We start from the raw sequence: 23,759 nt of genomic DNA, 5'->3' as shown, positions 1-23,759 counted from the left end.
GTCTGTTTGGTGTCCTGGAGGCCTCTTGCATTTGTATGGGAATATCTTTCTCTAGATTTGGGAAATTTTCCGTTATTATTTTGTTGACTATATTACGCATTCCCTTCGCTTGCACCTCTTCTCCTTCTTCGATGCCCATGATTCTCAAGTTTGGTCTTTTGATGGAGTCGGTGAGTTCTTGCATTTTCTTTTCACAGGTCTTGAGTTGTTTAATTAATAGTTCTTCGGTTTTTCCTTTAATTACCATTTCATCTTCAAGTTCTGAGATTCTGTCTTCTGTTTGTTCTATTCTGCTGGATTGGCCTTCCGTTTTGTTTTGCAGTTCTGTTTCGTTCTTTTTTCTGAGGTTTTCCATATCCTGGCTGTTTTCTTCTTTATTGTTGTCTATTTTTGTCCTGAGTTCATTTATCCATTTATTCATTGTGTTCTCTCTTTCACTTTGGTGTTTATACAGTGCTTCTATGGTTTCCTTTATTTCTTCTTTTGCTTTTTCAAATTCTCTATTTTTATTGTCTTGGAATTTCTTGAGTGTCTCCTGTACATTTTGGTTGACCCTATCCAGTATCATCTCTATAAAATTCTCATTGAGTACTTGTAGTATGTCTTCTTTTAAATTATTCTTGTAGGCTTCATTGGGTCCTTTGGCATAGTTTATCTTCATTTTGTTGGAGTCTGGCTCTGAGTTTCTGTTCTCTTCATTCCCCTCTGGTTCCTGTACTAATTTTTTGCTGTGGGGAAACTGGTTTCCTTGTTTTTTCTGTCTTCCTGTCATTGTCCTTGGTGTTGTTACTGTCCCTGTACTGTGTGTAATTAAGTATTTTCTAGCTTGTAATAATAACAATGGTAATATTGAGAATGGAAGAGTGAGCTGAGATGGAAAGCAAGAAGTTAAAGAAAAGGGGAAAACAAATATACAGACAAGAGGGAGAAAGCAGAACAAGGTATCAGACAAGAGAGTTTCAAAGGTATAAACAGGGAGTGTTAGTGTACTAATCGACAGTAAGCTGAACAGACAATAGAGAGACAGAGAGAGGATTGAAAATCAAAGATAAAAAAAATAAAAAATAAGTATATGAAAGTAATATCTATTTATAAAAATGAATTAAAATAAAATGGAAAATAGGAAATTAAAAAAAAAAAACCCAAAAACTTCCAAGTTTATATGCAATGCAATTTCAGTCTTAATAATTTGGATGTCCGTCTTAATCTCCAGTCCTGGAGTTGGTGCCTCAGATGTTGTTCTGTAGTTGTCTCATCAAAGGGGATGCATAAAGTAGAACAAAACTACACTCACACACACACAGAAGAAAAAAAAAAAAAGCCCCACCAAGTGTCCCCAGTTCAAATGCAATACAGTTTCAGTAAGTTTTTCGGCTTGCAGGTGTAATTCGGTTGTTCTCTCATCAAAGGTAGGGAGAAAAAGAAAAAAAAGCGTCTGGAGACAGTTCTGAGAGTGGTATCTGCAACTGTGGCTTGCCTGCCTGCTGCTCTCAGCCTGTAGCTGGAGGCGTTATTTATGCAGATCTCTGGGGTGAGCTTAGCACTCACCTGGTCCCACAGGCTTTGTTTGCTCAGAGTTCTCCTGTGCGGCGGCCTCTGCTACAGCCTTTCCCCTTTCCAAGCACTGGGAAAGGTTCCACTGCCCAGCGTTGTCAGGCCTGCGTGTTTATTTACAGTTCACATGGGAAGTGGGTCTTCCCTCCTCTCACAAGCGTCCCCGCTCCTGATTGCTGGGCGCGCCCCACTCCCGCCAGAGCCTCTCCGGCCCGCCTGGCTCGTTTATTTACAGTCCCGGGAAGGATTCCCTTCCCCCAATCTTCAGCGCTCAGGGCGCCCCACCCTCTTTCCAGCGTGTCTTTACTGTTCTTATTGCTTAGTACTCAGTTTCTCTTTTTTTCCCGGGTGGAGGTCAGTCTGTCCAGGGGGCTATGCTGCTCTGGCCCAGGCTTGTCTGTGGGGGAACCGCGGTACCGCGAAGCTCACCTGGTCTGCGTCTTCCCAAGCCGTATGGGCGCCGGCCACTGGCGGCCCGGGGGCCTCCTCGGTTCTCCGTTTAACGTGAAGTGGAGCTTCTCTGCGCAGGCTGGAGATGTGGAGGGGTCAAAGTTATGCCTTTTCTCGGTGATTATGCCTGCAAAGTGTGTCTCCAGCGTCTCTCCAAGATTTCACTATAGGAGGCTCGCTTTCTGCTTCCTACCTCTAGCCGCCATCTTGGAATTTTCTCAGTCAAATTTCTATGAGGTCATTGATAGTGGACAGAGTTCCTACTCGAGGCCTAACTAGACCAACCCCAAATGGAGCCATTTATGTTACAGCTTCATGCAACTAAGTTTCAATGGAAGCTAAGTTGTTTATCTGGTCTTCCAAGACATCAAGAGAGAGAAAGGGATAAAAACCAAACCACAACAAACCGTTTTATCCAGCATGATAAAGAAATTCCTTTTTTAACTTAGGAGGAAAATGTCTTTGAAATGACTAATCTAATTTTTCTTCCTTATATTTGCTTTCATTACCCCTTTTTGCCTATTAGGCTCATGTACTCTGCTCAATTCATCTGAGCGCCTTTTCTAAATTTTTAGAGATTCTGCTCCAACTCATAAATCACAAACAAAAGCCGATGAGGTCATTTAACTAAATTCATTGCAATTTTGTCTTTTGACAATCCTCAAAAGGACATGGAAACAGCATTATTGGCAGCAGCCCATCTAGGTGGTTAGTCTTGAGATGATCTATATTGGTCATTGGCCTGGTGCTGGCTCCTGAGAGTGGGTGGCTTGTTTTACCTCTCCATTCACATACCTTTTCTGGCTCATATAATTACAAACAAATAAAATTATAGAGAAGATGAACTTCAGAAAAATGAGAACCAAACTTTTTTTAAAAGAACATTTTCTGTTCTTTAGCTGGTGGAAGTAAATTGTTAAGAAAACATTCCCTGGTCTATCCTGGTTTAAATAGTGAGTGGGGAACAGAATAAAAGACCCAGATATGAAGCCACACAACTATAATCAACCTATCTTTGACAAAGGTGCTAAAAATATACGATGGAGAAATAGCAGCCTCTTCAACAAAAACTGCTGGAAAAACTGGTGAGCAGTCTGCATTAATATTATATAGTTTACAGATCTTAGTCATATTCTGCCAGTTGTCCCAATAATGTCCTTTTAGCAAATAATAATAAAATTCTGGTCAAGGATCTAACAGAAGACTAAATGTTACATTTACGTGTTTTATTTCTTTGGTATTTTTAAATTGCAATTGGGAGCTGGTGGCCCTTTCTGTAATTCTTGCTATTCAGGAGGTAGAGATCAGGAGGATCAGGGTTAGAAGCCAGGCAGGGCAAAGTTTGTGAGATCCTGTCTGGAAAATACCCAATAAAAAAGGACTGGCAGAGTGACTCAAGTGGGAGAGTGCCTGCCTAGCAAACATGAATCCCTGAGTTCAAACTCCAGTACTGCCAAAAAGAAAAAAAAAATTGCAGTTTCTCCGTTTGCTTTTTGATTTTTATGACATTTACATTTTAAGCATTATAGGTCAATTAATTCATATAATATCCCTCACTCTGTGTTTGTCTGATCTTTATGATTAGATTGAGATGAAGCAGGGCAATACAGAAGAGATGTGACCTCAATATATCTCATCAGGGAGCAAAATAAAATATTTTTGAAGAGCAATGTTTATGGCTGTTTTTTTTTTATTTTTTATTTTTTGGTACATATAACATGATAAGCCCAGGACTGAGAATGGGGCTTTCAATGGGCTGGGAGTGGATGCTGTGGTGCACTACCAAGGCTGTCACTTCTAGGACTGAGGATGATACTACAATAGTTACAGGAAACATTGACTTCTGGAGCCCCTCTCCAGTTGTTGCCCTCAGCCAAGTGAGCGTTCTCTCTAATGTGCACCTGCTAGTTGAGGTTGTGGTACAAAGGTAGGGCCCACACTTTATCTGCATCAACTCTACAAGGCATCCCACCTCCAGGACTCCCAATGGGAGAGGGGAGGCCTCTGTCTAATCCTGCTTCCCTCCCTTTCCCACTTGGATCGTCACATAGAGCACTCCCCAATAAATCTCCTGACATTAATCTGAGAGTTTTAGGGTGTTTTGCTCAGAAGAACTGTCCTAGGACTGGGTCATTTTACATGTGTGAGTAGGTCTTTTAATAAGCATTTCAAATATTCAAACAAGTGTATTTATAAACATTTTAAATCTGTAAAAATATTAAGGTAATATTTGGGACTGCAGGAGGTCCCAAAAGTGATAATTGGCCAAGGAGACACTTCTCCTTCCCAGGAAAAACATCTGTTTGCACCTGAGAGATATCTCTGCCCTTGGGCAATACAAAAAGGCTATAAAACCCAATTTCCAACCTTGACCCACAGGACCACTGGTTTCTGGTCCCTCTGCATACCCCCATGCAGCCTTTCTTTCTCTTCCCTTCTCTTCAAGTAAAATCTTTCTGACCTCTGCTACTGGAGTCTGCCTCTGCTTTCATTCTCAGAGCGGACCCAAGAACCCTCAACAGCTGAAAATTCCTGCATGTCATAGGTGTCTTAGTAGTATGCATATTAATCTTGTTTTAAGAATTTTACTCCATCATGATTCTACCATAGACACTGTTGTAGTCAGAGACCAACAAAACAAAGATGTCAACAAGAGGTTGTGTCTCACCTACTTTAGGATAATGTTATTGTTTGGATCTGAAATGTCCCCCAAAAGCTCATGTGGTTCTCAATGCAGCAGTGCTGAGGTGGGGTCTTTAGTAGGTAACTGGATCATGAGGGCTTTGATCTCATGAATTGATTAATCCATTTATGGATTCATGGGTTAATAGGTTTGGGGGAAGGGCTTTGTTATTAAAGCAAGCTCTCTCTCTCTTTTGGCTTCCTGGTTGCCACGTGGTGAGCAGTTGTGCTCTGTCATACGCTTCCCATCACCAAGTGTTGCCTTCCTTCAGGACAAAGGAACTGGGCCAATTTCAGGAAAAATTGAGTATTCTCATATAACTCCACCTGTTCTATGCACGTTTGGGGACCTCTCACTGACCCATTCCTTTCCTGTCATGCCTCAGTGCCCTATATCTCTCCTAGGGTGATACCTCCTCCATAAATTAAGAGCCTCCCTTTACATTTCTCCTTTCCTTCCCCCTTTTACCCCTCCACTGCCTCTGCCAACATGATTCTGTTAGAAGAAGTCTCTCACTGATTCCCCAAGACTCTTGAACCGACCACCCACTCATCAACCCTATTGTATGGGAGACAACCAAACCCTAGGTAGCCTCTCATCATAAACCCATCCTAATCTCCCTCAAAAATCCAGCTTCCTACATTAACAGCTCCCAATATAACCTAAACCCCCTTACCCTCAAGGAACTCAAGCCCATTATCCTCCACTTCCTCCAGGCCAATCTTCTTATTCACATCTGCTCCCCCCACAACACTCCTATTCTGGGAGTTAAAAAGCTTAAATGGTTAATACTGCCTGGTCCAAGACCTTAGGAAAGTCAATGCTGTCATAGTCCCAACCTATCCCAACCCCTACACCCTTCTGTCTACCATTCCACACACCACCACCCATTTGTCTGTCCTGGACCTTAAGGATACCTTCTTCACCATTCCCTTGCACCCTTCTTCCCAGTTGCTGTTTGCTTTTACTTGGACAGATCCTGACACATGTCACAACAACTAACATGGACAGTACTATCCCAAGGATTTTGGGATAGCCCCCACTACTTTGGCCAAGCTCTCCAAAAGGACCTCCTTTCCTGCCAACTTAGCCCCAGTCATTTAATTCAGTATGTAGATGACCTCCTTCTCTGCAACCCCTCTATCCAAACATACAAAGCCCACACCAAACTCTCCTGAATGCTTTAGCCTCATGGGGATAACAAATCTCCAAACAAAAGGCTCAGCTTGTCTCTTTGCCAGACCAGTCAGTTACCTGGGCTTCCAACTTACCCCGGGTGAGCACTCCATTCCCCTAAAATGACTACCTCTTATACTAGACACCCTGTTACCCACCATAAAACAGGAAGCCCTGTTACTTTTATGTCTTTTAAATTATTTCAGAATCTGGATCTCCAATTTCTCTCTTATAGCACAACCCCTTTATGAGGCCACCAAGGGATCCCCAGAAGAGCTTCTCTTGGCCCCCTCTTCTTTTGCTTCAGCCATCCACACCCTTAAAACCTCCTTCAGCAAAGCCACTTCTTTATACCTCCCTAATCCCTCCAAGCCCTTTTTTCTCTTCTTCCACTCTAATAAAGTTCAGGCTCTAGGCCTCCTCTGTCAAAAAGGTGGTGACACCTTTCACCCCATAGCTTATCTTTCTGAAGAACTTGATGCTGTGCATTGGGGGATGGCCTCTATGCCTCCACATCCTGGCCACCGCGCCTTTCCTGATCTCCAGGGCCAACAAGCTAACCTTACACAACTCCCTGACTGTCATGACCTCCCACTCTGTCCAGGATTTATTAAACCATCAGGCTTTCCTCTCTCTTCCTCCCCCTCAACTCCAATTCCTCTATGACTTCTTATTAGACCCCTCAGTAACCTACCAGCAATGTAAAGCCCTCAACCCAGCCACCTTACTCCTAACCCCTCACCAGTCCAGAACCCCCTTACACTCCTGCACTGAAACTTTAGACCTAACTCTATACCCTTTCTCACACATTCTAGATCAGTACATCATGGGAGCTCCCAACTGGTTCATCGATGGGAACTCACATAAAACCTCCCCCTCTCAGGCAGGATATGCCATCATTGAAGGATACCATGATGATCACTCCTGTTTCCCTCCTTGACAGATTATAGAGGTCTCTTCATTACCACTTAAAACTTCATCTCAACAGGCAGAATTGATAGCTCTAATCAGAGCTCTCACCCTAGCAAAAGACAAATTTATCAACATATATACAGACTCCAAATATGCCTGTAATATCATCCACTCCAATGTTCTTATCTGGAGGGAGAGAGGTTTCTTAACACAAAAGGGAACACCCATCATTAATGGACAACTCATAGAAAAACTCCTAGAGGCAGCTTTACTCCCCTCAAAGGCTACAATCATTACTATAGAGGACATCAACATGATGGTCACTACATATCACAGGTCAACAATGAATTTGATAAACTAGATAGAGAGGCTGAGCTGGGGCTCCTCAGTCCTCATTATCTCTTCTTGGCTCACTCTCCTACAGCTTTCCCTTCTTACTCCCTAGCTAAACAGGAGTTTCTTTCCTCAAACCAAGGAAAAATATAGAAGGGTGGTGGTACCTACACAACAAACAGGTCCTTCCCCATAACTACTCACAATCTGCTCTGCAATACCTTCACAACCTTTTTCATCCCAACTTACAGTCACTTCAAATCTTTCTCAAATCTCAAATCCATCTAACACCTCTGGACCAGTTAATGCTGCAGAATCTAAGACCTGTTCTATTTGTCTAAAGGCCAATCCCACCTCTAACATCAGACCTCCATCTTTCCCCACCCATCAAGCTTGAGGAGTCCTCCCAGCCTCAGACTGGCAGATAGACTTTACCCACATGCCCCCTGTTAAAAAATTTAAATACTTCTTGGTCCTGGTAAATAGCTTCTCAGGGTGGGTAGAGGCCTTTCCCACCACTAATAAAAGAGCCTCTACAGTGGCTTCCATCCTAATATGGGACATTATTCCCCATTTTGGGATACCTACCTCTTTGCAGTCAGATAATGGGCCCAAGTTTGTCTCCACAATTACACAAGAGATAGTTCAATATCTAAACATCCCTTGGAAATTCCACATTCCCTACCATCCACAATCTTCTGGTAAGGTGGAATGTGTCAATCGAACCTTAAAAACCACCCTAACCAAACTGGCCATTGAAACCCACCTACCCTGGATTAGCCCTCCTCAAAATAAGGGCTATGCCTAAGAAACCCCTCCAAATCAGCCTCTTTGATATTCTCTATGGGTGACCTCTCCTCATACCAGGGCTTTTACCCTCTCCCCTAGCCACTCTGCCCTCACCACTGCTTCAACCACTCCTATCTCACCTCAGAGCTGCCCTTTGGGCCCACTCAGATTCTCACCTTCCCCAGCCTCTGCCCTCCACCGAGACCCCCTCCTCTATCAAAATAGGTGACTCAGTTTATCTTTCCAAACCTCACTCTAACACTTCCCTAAAACCCAGGACCTACAAAATTATCTTAGCCACACCCACAGCAGCCAAATTGAAAGGATACCCAACCTGGGTCCAAATATCTAGACTTAAATGATACCCCCCCCATTCATATCGCTCCACCCACCCTTACAGGTCTTACCTCCCTGAAGATCTCTTGGCTTCCATCCATCCTGGAACATGAAGAAACACCTAACTAATGTTCTCTAGTCCCCACTTTCTATAATTCCTAACTGACCTTAGTATTGACCTTCAAAACATCTACTCTCCTTCCCTCAACCTTTCTATCTCACAGTCCCTAGATTTGCTTGAGGAATTCTGGCTCCAGGGAACTTTCCCCTATTACACCCCAGACCAAATAACCTTCTATTCCCTTTGCCTTATACTTTTGTTGTTTTTTCTCTAAGTGCCTCACTCTCACCAAGAAATGCTCAGCCAGCACCACCATTGCTTCCTATCCTAAATTCCTTTGCATCATTATTTTTTAAAACTAACCCCTCCTGGTCAGCATGCTGGATTTGCACTGGGCCTTGACCACCCAATGGCTCTTTATTCTTGTACCCCCCGATGTCTGGACCACCTCAATCTTGGTTCTCTCCTTTCCAGACCCATTCTTACCCAGAGACTGTAGGTTACATCCCACCATTCCCTCTGACTCCTGTGTTTTCCTCCACGAAAAAACTGGAAGACTGCCATCAGAAAAGCTGGTAACCTCCACCAATTCGCCATAGGTACAATCCCTCATGGCTGCACATCTGAGCACCATCTTCAGCTCCTACCACCGAGAAATCAACACAGACTAGGTAAAACTCCTCATTAAGATCACATCCTGGAACTGCCCAGAGTTAAAACAGGGAGTATTTTTCATTTGCAGATATGCCTGCCCTCTAACTGGACAGAAACCTGTACTCTGACACACCTACTTCCTCCTTTATCTTACACCACTGATGCCTCAATCTTTCCCGTACTTGTCACTCATTTTTTGAGACAATGAACCACCAGCTCCCTCACTATCTTTGGTAACCTCCCTGCATGGCTCCTGCCTGTTATCACCTCTCTCATTGTAATCTTGTTACTGTTAACTTTTCTTCTTTGATTTTTGATCAATCAAGTGACTGCCATATCCCAGACCACAACTCACAAACAAGTCAAGACCATGCTCATCCTCCAGACTTTAAGGGGTCCCCATGTATCATCGGTGCCCCTTGGTCAGCAGGGATCAGCCAGAATATGATACCGTCATCCCCGCTTCTTATATCCCTTTAGAGTCTGGAATAATGGAATGTTACAAAAGACTTGAACAAATAACCCTGCCTTTAGGTTACCTCAAAATTCCTCTCCTCCCCTGAACAATTGCACGACTTCAACATGACGTATTTCACCCACCCAGACACCTGTTCTCCCTTCCTGGAACCAACTACCTGGTGAAAAATTTTTCCTCCTCCCTCCCTACTTCAGGACTGTGCTTTACCACAACCATGCACCACTTACTTTGGGATTCATCTGGGCGTGTTTGGTGCCCCTCTCTGGCTTTTAATAAAGGCCTGTCCAGCCTGTTGAGGTCAGTTCATTTTCTTTCTCATCTATCCTTGCTTCCTTAAATTGAACCTTGAGCTCAAATGTGGACCCCAAATGTGATCCCCCTTCCATATACAATGTGACTCAGAGGTACACGCTTCCCTCTTTCCTTCCCTCCTTAGTCTGTCCTGTCCTCTGTCTCTAAGCAGAGACTATGGAAAAGAGTTATCTCTGCATCTGACTTCTCCAGGCTCAGATCACAGTGCATGGAGCTCCCAGGTATAAGTTAGAGACAGTCTTCATCTGACCCATTTTTCCAGTTCTAAGAGTTTCAACATCTGAAAAATAAAAATAACAAGTAAAGCAGATGACTGAAGGGATAGGACTTGTTCTTAGGGTCACTGAGTGGGGTGGCTATAAGAAAATAAAGAAATCTGCACCACAAAAGATGGTAGTGTTACACGCCAGTTTGAGTGTTATGGGCTGGTGAGGAGGATTCTTGCCTTCACAGGACAGAGAACTGGCTCATAAGGCAGCTGACTGATGAGCCAAAGCCGGTATACAAAGTAGGATTTATTAGAGAGAAAGGAAAGGCTACAGCTAGAGCAGTGCAGTGGAGCCTGGAAACTGGTAGATTTCTGCTTAGATGAAGGCTGGGGCTTTTATGGAGGTTTTAACTCTGGGTTAGGTAAGTCTTTTCATTGGCCATGGATTCGCAGGCTTTCTTAGGTGAACTGGTCTGTTTGCCCCTTATTGGGGGAGGGGAAACAACATTGAGAGCGTTTTGCTCATCAGCCCTGTGGCAGATCTATCAGACCCTGTATCTCTTCTTTAGGATGCAGGAATGCAAGTTTACAACTCCTTTCTCAGGATGCTGGAATACCGATCTATAACTCCTTCTTTGGATGCAGGAATCATAGTGCTCTCCATGAGGGGATGGAATACTCACTCTTCTGCTTTAGGTCTCAGACCCAACAGTAGCTATAAAAAGGAAACTCCCTTCTAAACTCTCTTAGTATACAGATTTTTGAAGACTTGATACCACCTCTAAAGAGCTAATTTTACTCAATCAAACAGACTTTGAAGCAGAGTCCTAATCACTTACAAAAAAATCAACTATTTACAAATTCTGGCAAATTTAGCATAGATTTAAAAAAAAGGAAATAAGTGGATAAAAATTCATATTAAACTGCAGGTTAATAAGTTTAGAAATGGCCATGGCATATATCTGTTACCTGGACTTATGACTTGAACTTTAATTCCAATGTCTGAAAAAATTAGTGATAAGAATTTGGAAGCCCCTACAAAAGGGTTTTATTAAGTCTATAAACTTTGATAGGAAAAAAATAAACAAATAAAATGTATGCAATTTTCCTATTTAGCAGATGTGTACATTTATATTTTTCACTGAATCCTAACTGAAAACTGCTGGAACATCAGGAAACACTGAACCAATGCAAATACTGGAATTGCTGGAATGTCCAGACAACAACATACATGCCCATCCAACTCCAGTGACCTTCCCGCTGATGTCCAGTACCTCTCCCATCCTCCTTCCAAACCATCTTAACTAATGCCCATCCTCCTCCAACCCCCTTTTCCTGCCACAGGATGTTTAAATCCCCAGCCTGTAAGAGAAACATGCTCTCTCCTCCCCCCCCCCCCAGTGTTACTCTGATAGCCAAGGGTCCCTCTCAGGTCTCCTCTCTTAATAAAGACCTGCTGCTTATGAAGGTCACAGATTCTTTCTCAGTATGTCACTTTTCCATTTCTTCACTTTCCCTTCAAAAACTAACATTTCTTCCACTATGAATGTAGGTAAGAAACCATAATAGGGCTGGAGGTATGGCTCAAATGGTAGAGTGCCTGACTCACAAGTGCAAAGCCCTGAGTTCAAACCCCATGCCACCAAAGAAACCACAGTAATGTTAGCAGCACCTGTTACTTTTTCCCTAATGGAAATGACACATATTTTGTGTAATATTAAACTTGTTTCAATTATCTTAAAATATTATTATTGCATATTACTACTGCAAAATTACTGCAGGTCTTGATCTTATTATTTGATGCATTAATAATTAAGCAAATTTATAACTGTTTTAGTATGTAACAAATTACTCCCCAAAGTTTGTAGCTTAAAACAACAACTATTTATTATCTCATAGCCTCTGTGGGCAGGAATCTGGCTTGGCTCAGCGGGGTCTGCTGGTTCAGGGTCTCATGTTATGTAGGGCTGCAGTCACCTCAAGCCTCCATCGAGGGAGAATCTACTTCTAAGTTCACTCAAATGATGTTGGTAGGATTCAGTTCCTCATGGGTTGCTGGACCAAGAGTCAATTTCTAGGTGATTTTTGACTGATGATTTCTCTCAGTTCCTTGCCATGTGGGCCTCTCCACAAGGCAGATCACAACATAGCAGCTGGCTTCCATCAGAATGAACAAGTGAAAGCAAGAGAGGACAAGGGAGATGAAAACCAGAGTCTTTTGTAAACTGTTCATGGAAATAACATTTCATCACTTTGCAGTATTCTCTTTTCTAGGACCAAGTCATGAGAGTCAACACATACTCAAAAGAAGGGAATTTCACAAGGCAGGAATACCTGAAGGTAAGCCTCATTGGGTGTCATCTTAAGAGCTACCCATCACATAAATGTATTATAAACTCACATTTTAGTATTTTTAATAATTGTTTATTAATATTAACTTCCCTTCCAGCCTTAGATTTTATGAATTGCAAAGCATTATTTTAAAAAGGGTTACATAGATTTTTACCAAATTTCTAAAAAGGTACGTAAGCTTTGTTTCAGTTTGGATACCTTCAACAACCTCCTGAGGAAATTTGTTTAGAATGGTCCCAAGCTAGAAATTGGATCAAAGCTTTTGCTTAATCAGCATTAATCTAGTCTGATACTCTGGATTAGTTCATATTACCCTAGTGCTTTGAAAAAGCATGACACATTTGGAAACAAACTTACCATAAAACTGTTCTTGTTCTGCCCCACCTGAATCAATATATGCAGTACAGGGAGTGGGGTGGGTAAGACTCTGTCAAGGTTGTTAAACTTACGATGCTTGTGTATGACAACTGTTATTTGAGCCTCAAAATGATCATAAGCTGTAAGTGAAACTTATCTCCTCAAGCATATACTGATAAACAGACTAGTGCTTTTCCCAAGCTATGTATGAAAAAACATAGAGTATAATAAAGAGGGGCATTTCCTAAGTCTGTCCTAAGCATTTCACACTTGTCACCTGGCCTTGATGTATTTAACTGATATTTTCTGCAACCTTCATAAATATTTTGCTAATTTATTACAATCATTGGCAGGAATAGGGTTTAAATTCAGGGTCTTGCCATGAGTAACCATGCCCTTAGTCCTCGTATATTGTTTTAGTAGTCTAAAAGCTAAGGGCATTTTATAAAACCTTCAATATTCAGATTAAGAGTGAATTTGTTGTTTTCACTCATATGTGGAAGCTATATCTATAAGTTAAATGTATATATATAGGTACATACATGATTATTTATATATACATGTACATAATGAGAAAGAGAACAAAATTGTATTAGTCTCTCTGAGGGGCCTACGGGAGGCAGGAGAGGAAAAAAAAGAGAATGAAAAAATTAAAACAACCCACTTACATATGAATATAATATAATGTACTGTACTGTAAGCTGTTGAATATTAAGGGAGCAAGGGAAAAGAGAATGAGTAATGGGGGGAGCTAATTTGATTAAAACATGATATACAGACTTGAAGTACCAAGGTGAATCCCCATTGGACTATCAATATACATCTAAAAAAATGAAGGGCAGGAGGGTAAAATAGGTCTTTTCTGGGGGTGAGTACCAGAGGGAGGTGGGAGGGGACATAAGGAAAGGGGGAATGAGGGTGAATATGGTGGATGTATTTTGTACTCATATATGAAAATAAAAGAATGAAAACTGTTGAAATTGTTTTGAGAAGGAGGGATGAGGGAAGAGGGAGAATGATGGGGGGTTAATTTAACTAAGATAATTTGTAAGCACATATGTAAATATTACAATGTATTATATTCTAATAAAATTAAAAATATTTCACAGCATAAAAAAAAAACAATAAATTTGTTGCTGGTTACTGGTGGCCCACACCTGTAATTCTAGCTACTTGGGAGGCTGAGATCTAGAGGATTATGGTTCGAGGCCAGCCTGGGCAAATAGTTTGAGAGATGCAGTCTCCAAAATAACCACAGCAAAACAGAATGGAGCTGTGGCTCATGTGGTAGAGTGCCTGCTTTGCAAGTACAAAGCTCTGACTTCAAATCCCAGTCCCACCAAAAAAAAAAAAAAACCAAATTTTTCAATAGTTATTGGAAGTGATTCTCTTATTTGGCTTGCCCAAAAGGCCAATTTTGTCTTCCAATGCAAACTGCTTCATCTTCCCAAAACCCTCCCTCTGAGTCATCCTATAGAAGTTGACTTTCTAAATACTGCATTTCCATCCCTCTTAATTTACATACAGTGTCACTTCCTACAATTTCAGTTACCACAGTCAACAATCGTGGAAGAATTTTAAATGGAAAATTCCAGAGAAAAATGATTCCTAAGTTTTAAATTGCATGACATTCGCAGTAGCCTGATAAAATCTTGCACGATCCCACTCTGTCTCACCCAAGAGTTGCGTCATTCCTTTGTCCGGGGTATCCACATTGTATATGCTACCTGCCCTGAGTGAGTAATCCTCTCAATTATCAAATGGACTTGCAAGAACCGAGAGTAGCGATTTGGATATATCAAAGAGGAGCTGTGAAATGCTTCCTTTAAGTGATAAGGTGAAATTTTTAAACAAGGATTTATTTTGGTATAACAGGATAAAGTATGGAAAATAGAAAAAAAGGAGGGAGAAACACAGGAAAAATGGGAGCAAAGACTCAAAATTCTTGATCTAAGGAAAGAAAAGAATATGAGGTTGCTAAGATTTATGGTAAACTATTGTTAATCTTTTACTGTGTCTAATTTGTGTTAAATTTTATCATAAGAATGTATGTATGTATGTATAGGAAAAACAGTATATATGGTGGTTCTATACTCAGTTTCAAGCATACACTGGGGGGGTCCTGAAGCTTATTCCCCTTAGATCTGGGGGGACTACAATTCTTGGATCCTAGTGATATAGCCAGAACTGTCCATTATTTTAGATTTTCCAAAATCACTCAAGCAAGTTTTTCACGTATACAGGAAAGTGTTCCGCGGCCTTATCAACTCCCTCCGGACCAATCAGGGCTTCCCGCTGCGGAGGTGGGCGGGGTCGGGCCGGCGTTGAGGACCGAGGGATACTTCCGGCTGTGGTGCGTATGACGACAGGGCAGTCGGGCTGGCCCAGCCACCAAGAAGCCGAGGAGGGAGGGCTCGCGAGAGTTCAGGGTGGCCCTGGCCCCACCTCCCCAGGGCGGAGCGAGGGCGGAGCGGGCGGAGCGAGTAGACGGGCGCGGGCCGGTGGCGGTCCTGGCGGAGGCTGAGCCGGCTGGTTCGCGGTCCTGACTGAGGCAGGTGAATGCGGAGTGGGACGGGGCGGCGGCCGGATAGGGAGGTGCGGTGCCCCAGCCTGCCAGCCAGGGTGCGGGAGGGCTGCTATGTCTTTAAGTGTGCGGGGGACTGGGGGCTAATTCCGGAGCTGGAAATGTCTCCAGGGCTGGAAATGTCTCCAGGGCAGGGCCGGCGGCGGCCTTGGCGCTTGAATTCCCAGGTGCTACCGGCCCCGCGTGTCCGGAGAGGTGGGTTCGAGCCCAGGGAGGAGCCTTTGTGTACCCCCGCCCCTTTCCTCTCTCCGGCCTAGCCCCCTCTCGGGTCCCTGCCTGGCTTTACAAACACCAACAAATGTCGTGGGTCCTGTCCGGGTCGGTCCCCTCTCGCGTCCCTGCCCTCCCGCCGACGTTGTGGAGAGGACGGGTTCTGAGCGCGGCTCTTCAGTTGTGGGGCTATTGGTGTGCCAGTCCTGAAAACTGATGCGTCAGATCATCCAACCTTTGTCAGTCGGACTCCGTGAAACCGCCGAGCTGCCGGGACACGGAGTGTTCGAAGCCGGCCTCGGGTCTGTCCCTACCATCGGAACATCGATTTCTCCTACGCCCCGTTTTCACCTGTGCTATCCAGAACCAACGAGTGGTGGTTTGGTATGTGAGAATATGAAGATTCTACCCTCCGGGTAAGGGACGTTTCACCCTTGAAAAGTTGCCAGGTGGACAGCAAAAGAACAAACTATTTTCTCAGCCAGGGTCCTTCCGTTTACGGATACTGCTTTCGTTTTATGGGATCGCTTTTCGGGCTCTAAGTTCGGGGAAATGATATAAAAAGAAATGGGAGGCGAGGGTGGGGGGACGATGTGCTGCTGGTGCTAGAAGTAGTGGCTTGTCCAAAAGTGTGATGGTGTTCCTCGCTTGATACAATGCAGTTTCACATAACTTGGGATAAACTTTGATAGAAGCCACTTCCTTGGAAGTGTTCTGAGTACTAGCTTTATTACTGCTAAGATCCGAGGAGACAATTTTAACTGGTTTAAGTTATGCTTCCTTGATTTTAAGATAGGGATTGATGGATGAAACCTTGTCTTTTTTTTTTTTTTTTTTGCGTCGTTGCTTAAATTTGACAGGTCTCCCTACTTTAAGTTAAGGCCTATTGTTCTTACTCCTGTTTTGCTTTCCTAATACAGATTTTTTAAAAAAGTTTTCCTATATCAATCTTATATGTATATATATATTATATAAGATGCTAGAAACCTCTTTGAATTTCACTGGCTTTTCTCTCTATGTCTCAGGATATATAAAACAATTAGCTTTATTATACTGTCTCTCAAGTGCCTGAGAGGTATTGTATGTGAATTAGCCACTCTTGTGAAATTAGTCAAATTTCTCTTGAGAAATTAGTCAAAGATATGTATTAAATTGTATTTATTCACTGCATAGGTTCATCATAGTACTTTTATCTGAAAAAAATCCTCATCTCAAGAAATACAATGGTTAAATTTTTTTTTTTGCTTTGGACTCACTTAGCTTTGTGTTTCTCTTTAGATGGCTGATTATGTTTCCCCTTTGGCGGGGGTGTGTTTAGAATAAGTTGAGTTGGGTGTAGTTTTTGTACTCTTTGAAAGGCCGTGCCACTGGGGAATGAGAAAATTACACTTAGAAAAACCACGTTAAATGAGTACAATTCTTCTCTACGGTTTTGTTTCTGACTTTGTTTAAAAACAAGTCAAAGAATAGAGCTAAAATTACTTGTGCAAATTAAAAGCTGTCCTCAGCAATTTTTATGCTGAAAATTTAATTTCAAAAGGTAAGAACAAAGGAAAATTGTACTTGGAAGAAAATGGTAGCAAAGCAGTGGATTCAATTTAGCCATTTATTTTGAGAAAAGTTCTTTTCCCTCTAAAAGTAGGGGAAACATCATTGCTTTAGTAAAGTTGGCTAACACACATTAAAATAAAATTTTGGTTGCACTTTTTTAAGATGGAAAAGAAGGTGCAAATCAAAGCCAGAAAGATTTGCCTCTCAATGTAATATTAAGGTGATATTTACATAAATAAATGTAGGGTCAATTAAGCAAGATATTGTCACTTAGTATTACATTAAAATCAAATGGGCAAGTTATGATTACGTTAGACTTGACAAATGCAGAAAGTATGATACTCTTATATTAAAAGCTCCATGTGCTTTTTTGGAGGAGATAGTGAAAGCAAGCTTAAGGCTTAATTTTTTTTTTTAAATTAAAAATTAAGTGAATCCTCATTTCTTTCTCCCTTCTCCTCCAACAGTTTTGTTCAAATCTTAAGGGAATATTTAGCAGGTATGCCCAGTACTTCTGTCTCCAGGTAAAAGTTTTGTTAATTGACAGGGTATTATTTTTCACAACTTTTAGTTTAGAGGGAAGGGAATGAAAGGCAACAATGAACAATATTTTTGCTTGGTACATTCAGATGACTGTGGTCTCTGTCTCTAAGGAGGTATAATCTAATGGGGGAGAAATGTGCCCGTTCAAATAAGTAGAATACAAAGTGCATTTTATGTGGAAGGCAAGGAGGGAGGGATTAAATTCTACTAGCCCAGCGGAGAATTTTTTTGAGTAAGAAAAGGCATTTGTGTGATGATTGGGGTTGATTAATCACATGATAATGACAGTCAGGGAACACTCTATAGAATGCTGCTTGCTGCTAAACCCTTTTCCTTATATTAGTTATTTACTTGGGTCTAATTCTCACAACAACTGTTTGGAGTAAGTGTTTTTGCTGATGGAGTGAATGAGGTACCAAGGTCAGATAACTAGTAAGTGGTAGAATCAGAATTCCAACCAAAATACAAGTATGCTGGCTTATATATGTACCACGGTGCTTACCTGTTGCCTTTATTTTCTCTCCCATTCAGATGGTCTTTCTCAGGTCTATAGTTTTAAAGAATTGATTTGGGAAAATGCATATCTCTGACAACTAAATTTGGGGATCAGTTTTCTGGAAAGAACTCCGAAATAATGAAAACATAGGTGAATAAGTTTTTTGGCATATAAAATATTATAATCCATTTTTGAAAGTTGCTTTTGGTGCCAATTAAATGAAATCATCGAATGAGACTTTTGATAATTTTGACTTACTACCTGTCATTACCTATCGGGATTCAGAAATGAGAAGTCGTAACTATATTAACTACTTTGCATAAATGGTTTGACTCAGTATATTTTGCTTTGTAGTTTTTAAAAGCAACTTGGCACTGGTTGTTTTCTGGATTGAATTAGAAGTTGGGATTTAGTTAATGACTGAATGTCAATCTCAGCCCTTTCAGTTTTTATTTCTACAAATAGCTGTGCTGATTATGGCTGAAACAGGATTGTGAATAAAGGGTTGTACATATATAATAAAATGAGAGAAGTTCAGCCACTAATACTTGATATTAGGGCAACTTTGAAAGTTCTTTGGAATCGTGAATTAAAAGTTTCTGTGGAAATATATTGTACCTCCTTAATGGCCTACTGAATAAAGGGTTGCTGAAAGAATGGTCCAGCTCATTTTATTTACAAATTTTCAGGAATAGTCCATATTTGTTAGAGGTTATCAAAAAATTGGAATCACAGCTAGATTTAGCTGTGATGGTGAGTGGATGGTGATAGGGCTACTGCCTGCCCTTACGCAGCTGTGTATTGAGATCTGGGCTCTTTGGCTTCGTTAGTGTACTGATTGACTCATGGTTTAAGGAGAGTGCCAGAGGCCATTCTCTGTGAAGGACTGTAGTAAGTATTCTCTTCTTGGATGAATAGGGTAAATTTTAGAAATTATCCTACTACAAGTAGGATAATTTATGATTGATGAGCTTAATGGGACAGTAGCACTATCCCAGGATTTAAAACCCATGTATTTATAATATTAGAATAAGAAAAAAATGACAAAACAAAAACCCCAAAAGTTACTTTTAACACATCTTAAATTAGGTAGTGATGGTATACTGTCTCCATTTACCATCCCTTGATTGACAAAGTCAATCAAGATATTTAGCCCATAATTTTATGGAGATGCTTATAAGTCTATGTTGTTATAAAAAATTTACATATTTCTCTAAGTACAGGCTTGGTTTTGAAAGGTTGTATTTAGTAAAAAAGAGTGTAAGTTGCTCCATCAAAGGGAAACGAGACATACTGTCACCTCCTTGCAGATGGAAATGTGGGGGGGGCATCTTTTTCCACAATAGAATACTTTTGTCTACCTTGAAAATCCACTGAAGCATGTAGCCTCCTGCTTAGGTGATCTCTGCACAGATCTTAGGGAAGTCACAAGTCATGTAGTGACCTGACCATTCACACTGATGTCCTGTAAATTCAAATATGCCTCATGCCTTGTCAGTTGTCTGTGGCTTGTGATAATAGCACTTGTAGTATAATTAGCTTTTAAATTCTTTTTTTTTAAAACTAGCTAGCATTTGTTGCCCTTAACGCAGAGAAACTAAAGCAGATACCTTAAAGCAACTGAGGCCAATAGGAAAAGGGGAACAGGTACTAGATAAAAGGTTAGATCAAAAACAATTAACCTAGAAGGTAACACCCACGCACAGGAAATCAATGTGAGTCAATGCCCTGTATAGCTATCCTTATCTCAACCAGCAAAACCCCTTGTTCCTTCCTATTATTGCTTATACTCTCTCTACAACAAAATTAGAAATAAGGGCAAAATAGTTTCTGCTGGGTATTGAGGGGGTGGGGGAGACAGGGAGGGGGCGGAGTGGGTGGTAAGGGAGGGGGTGGGGGCAGGGGGGAGAAATGAACCAAGCCTTGTATGCACATATGAATAATAAAAGAAAAATGAAAAAAAATTCTTTTTTTTTTTTTAAATTTTTTTGCGGTACTGGAGCTTAAACTCAGGGCCTTCACCTTGAGCCACTCTGCCAACTTGTTTTTTAATGGATATTTTCAAGATAGGGTCTAGCAAACTATTTGCCTGGGCTGGCTTCAAACTGCGATCTTCCTGATCTCTGCCTCCTGAGTAGCTAGAATTAAGGCGTGAGCCACCAGCACCTGGCTTAAATTTTTCTCCCCTTTTTTTTTATTAGTGTATATTAATTATATAAAATAGTGAGTTTAATTGTGACATTTTCATACATACATATAGCATTCTTTGATCATATTTTACCCCCATTACTTTAAAATTTTTGAACAACTCCTTGCCTTCTCCTAAATTAACACTGGAGCACTTGGCAGCTCAAATTGATGTTGAGTCTCTGATCATATATACAGGTTTCTTGTTTTCCTTGTCTTTTGCTGACAAGTATACAGTTTTCACATATAATATGTAAGTCTCTGATCCCCATGTGTACAGGAAACATTCATTGTTTTTTACCTTTTTCAGATACTGTCATCTTTACATCTGATTCAGGAGGGGGAATTGTTCCCCTTCTTTCTAAATTTTGGAACACTTTTACAATTCCTGAATAGTATGGAATTAATGTTTAATATCTTATCAACCATAAATACAGCATACTTCCAATGGCAGCAACTAAAAATGACTGTGCATCTACTTTTTGGTATACAGAAATTGCTTTGCCTTTGCTATGGGGCTTAACTTTCATTCTGTCTATGAAAGTTTAAAAAGTTAAAAGTTTAGGATAGAGAAGCTTCTGTACACATTGATAATATTTCTTCCAGCTCTCCCATTGTTATTCTGCTGTTATAAATACAGTCATTGCTCTTGTGCTTTTTATGGCTTAGAGATTTTTACTATAGTTCTAGATTCTTCAGCAATCCTGGATACATAATCAGAAATTTTTATACTTTTTTTGGGGGGACTGCACCATTTTCTTTCTTTTTTTTTCCCCTTTATTCATATATGCATACAATGTTTGGGTCATTTCTCCCCCCTAACCCCTACCCCCTCTCTTTCCTTCAGCCCCCTCCCTCTCCCCCCCACCCCCTCGCTTCCAGGCAGGAACTGTTCTGCCCTTATCTCTAATTTTGTTGAAGGAGAGTATAAACAATATTAAGAAGGACAAAGCATTTTTGCTAGTTGAGATATGGATAGCTATACAGGGAGATTCCTAGCATTGCTTCCATGTACAAATGTGTTACATTCTAAGTTGATTCTTCTCAAACTGACCTTTTCTCTAGTTCCTGATCCCCTTCTCCTATTGGCCTCTGTCGCTTTAAAGTTTCTGCATTAGTTCCTTTGCATTGAGGACATCAGATACTATCATGTTTTTTGGGTTTCTTACCTATCCTCATACCTCCCTTGTGTGCTCTTGCCTTATCATGTGACCAAAGTCCAATCATCTTGCTGTATTTGCCCTTGATCTAAAGTCCACATATGAGGGAGAACATACAATTATTGGTCTTCTGAGCCTGGCTAACCTCGCTCAGGATGATGTTCTCCAGTTCTATACATTTACTTGTGAATGATAAGATTTCATTCTTCTTCATGACTTTTATTCCATTGTGTATAAATATCACATTTTCTTAATCCATTCATCAGTAGTGGGGCATCTTGTCTATTTCCATAACTTGGCTATTGTGAATAATGCTGCAATAACTGTGTATGTGCAGGTGCCTCTGGAGTAACTTGTGTCTCATTCCTTTGGGTATATCCCCAGGAGTGGGATTGCTGGATCATATGGCAGATCTATGTTTAGATTTTTAAGATGGTTGTACTAGTTTGCATTTCCCACCAGCAGTGTACAAGGGTTCCTTTTTCCCCACATCCTCGCTAACACCTGTTGGTGGTGTTTCTAATGATGCTATTCTAAAGGGTGAGGTGGAATCTTAGTGTGGTTTTAATTTGCATTTGCTTTATGGCTAGAGATGGTGAGCATTTTTCATGTGTTTTTTGGCCATTTGAATTTCTTCTTTTGAGAAAGTTCTGTTTAGTTCAGTTGCCTATTTCTTTATTAGAAAATTTTATACTTAATATGAGAAATATTTTAATGTATATTTCTGAAACTTCATCTGCAGTGGTAATAGATTTAGCTATCATCTCCTTAAATATTCTTGGCTCCTTTTTCTTCCTGAATGTCACCTATCAGGGTACAAGTCTAATAATTTTATCAACAACAGTAACTACTTATTGCATACTGTGTATAAGACAGAATGCTAACTAATACCCACACACAAACGCACACACACATATATTTAAAATCTAAATGAATATCAACAGGGACCTTATGAGTTATTATCTCTACTTACAAAGAAGGGAACTGAAGCTTAGAGACATGAGGGACTTGGCCCAGATCACAGGGATAGATGGTAAGAGGTAAAGTATTGATCCCTAAGATACAGGTTTGCTGTCTTTTGGATTGCTTTATTTTATTACAGAAACTTATCCTTTTCAATTTGTTTGCCTCCCCCTTCTAGTTCACCTGACATTTTTTTTCCTCCTTGTTTTTTTGATAATTTCCCTTTTAGAATCTATTCAGTTTTACATGTCAAAGATGAATTTCTTGGGAAAAGTATTCAGAAATAATTCGGATGTATTCAGATTTCCTATAGAGGGGGATTTGCTCTTATAGTTTATTTTAGGAGTAATACTAGTTGTAGCACTTTATATTGTGTATGTACTTAATGTATATAACACAATAGATACACATATATAGATATATGCTTTGTATATATCTATATATTGTGTTTTATATTTGTGTGAGGCACTTTTATACTTTTCTAACTTAATCCTCATAGCAATCATGTGGTATGTGCAGCAAGGATATGATTGTTACACCCATTTATAGGTAAAGAGATTGGAACTCGGTTTAAGTAATTTGCTTGAGACTTCAAAATAAGAGAGAGAGCCAGAACTTAATCTTGGGCCATTAACTCTACTATAAACAGTTTGTTTGACACCTGATCTTCCTAGTAGATTAAAAAGCATTATAAGGAGAGTGTTTACTAAGGACTCTGAATTTTAGTTGATGAGACATGGTTCTTGTCCTCAGCAGTTATGCTGAAATACACAATAGAATCAAATGATCTGACTTCAAACCAATTAAGAGCGGGTAAATGTCATTATAGCACAGTGTTACAGTTAGAAAGTGTTACAGTTTTGAGCCTTGAGCTTTTATGCTTTTATTTTTTTTTATCAAAGTTGTGAGGCTGGGATTTTAGTTTTGCGTTTTTAATCATGAAATGTAAAGTCCTTAATTCTTAGTTGTCTATATCATCCTGCACTCAATAGCTTGCTTTCTAACCAAAACAGTTATGGTGAAGAAATGGGGTGAAGGAAGGAGAGATATAAACAATGAAGTTAAAGAATTGAGGAGGCTTACAAGGGCTATTGTATAGTAGCCCAGTTGTAGGAAAGCTACTATAGTTTGTAGTTTCCAGTTATAGGAAATTGAATGTGAATTTTATTTATTTATTTATTTTTGTGGTTTTAGTGATTGAACCCAGGGCCTTGCACATGCTAGGTAAACACTGTATCACTTGAAACCCACCCCCAACCCTGGATATGAATTTTAAAAATTTTAAAATTATATTTCCCCTTGTATTATGAGTGTACCTGCATATGAATTTTAAAGATGGATAAAACTTCAAGTGTTCACTTCTGGGAAGTTGTATTCTTTGAGACATCAAAGAGCTTGTTTAATGATCAG

The 23,759-nt window shown here is 40.5% G+C and overlaps 1 protein-coding gene across 8 annotated transcripts in view; it reads left to right on the top strand.

Annotated features, from left to right (window-relative positions):
* The first annotated feature begins 15,052 nt into the window (after positions 1-15,052).
* Positions 15,053-23,759, top strand: part of Stk38l (serine/threonine kinase 38 like) — an 84,509-nt gene continuing 75,802 nt past the window's right edge. The window contains exons 1-2 of one of the 8 annotated variants that reach the window (XM_074083059.1): positions 15,159-15,210; positions 15,694-15,833. Coding sequence is in view for 1 of the 8 variants with exons in the window: in XM_074083054.1 (XP_073939155.1) it covers positions 15,666-15,865 (200 nt within the window). In the remaining 7 variants the exon portion in view is untranslated. Of the gene's footprint in view, positions 15,211-15,268; positions 18,190-23,759 lie in introns of those variants that run through there. The other 7 variants (XM_074083058.1, XM_074083056.1, XM_074083055.1 and 4 more) reach the window with 7 other exon arrangements.

Source organism: Castor canadensis, chromosome 8 (genome assembly GCF_047511655.1).
Source record: "Castor canadensis chromosome 8, mCasCan1.hap1v2, whole genome shotgun sequence".
Taxonomy (NCBI): domain Eukaryota; kingdom Metazoa; phylum Chordata; class Mammalia; order Rodentia; family Castoridae; genus Castor; species Castor canadensis.
The sequence above is the reverse complement of the archived record's forward strand: the minus strand, read 5'-3'. Positions and strand labels throughout refer to the sequence as shown.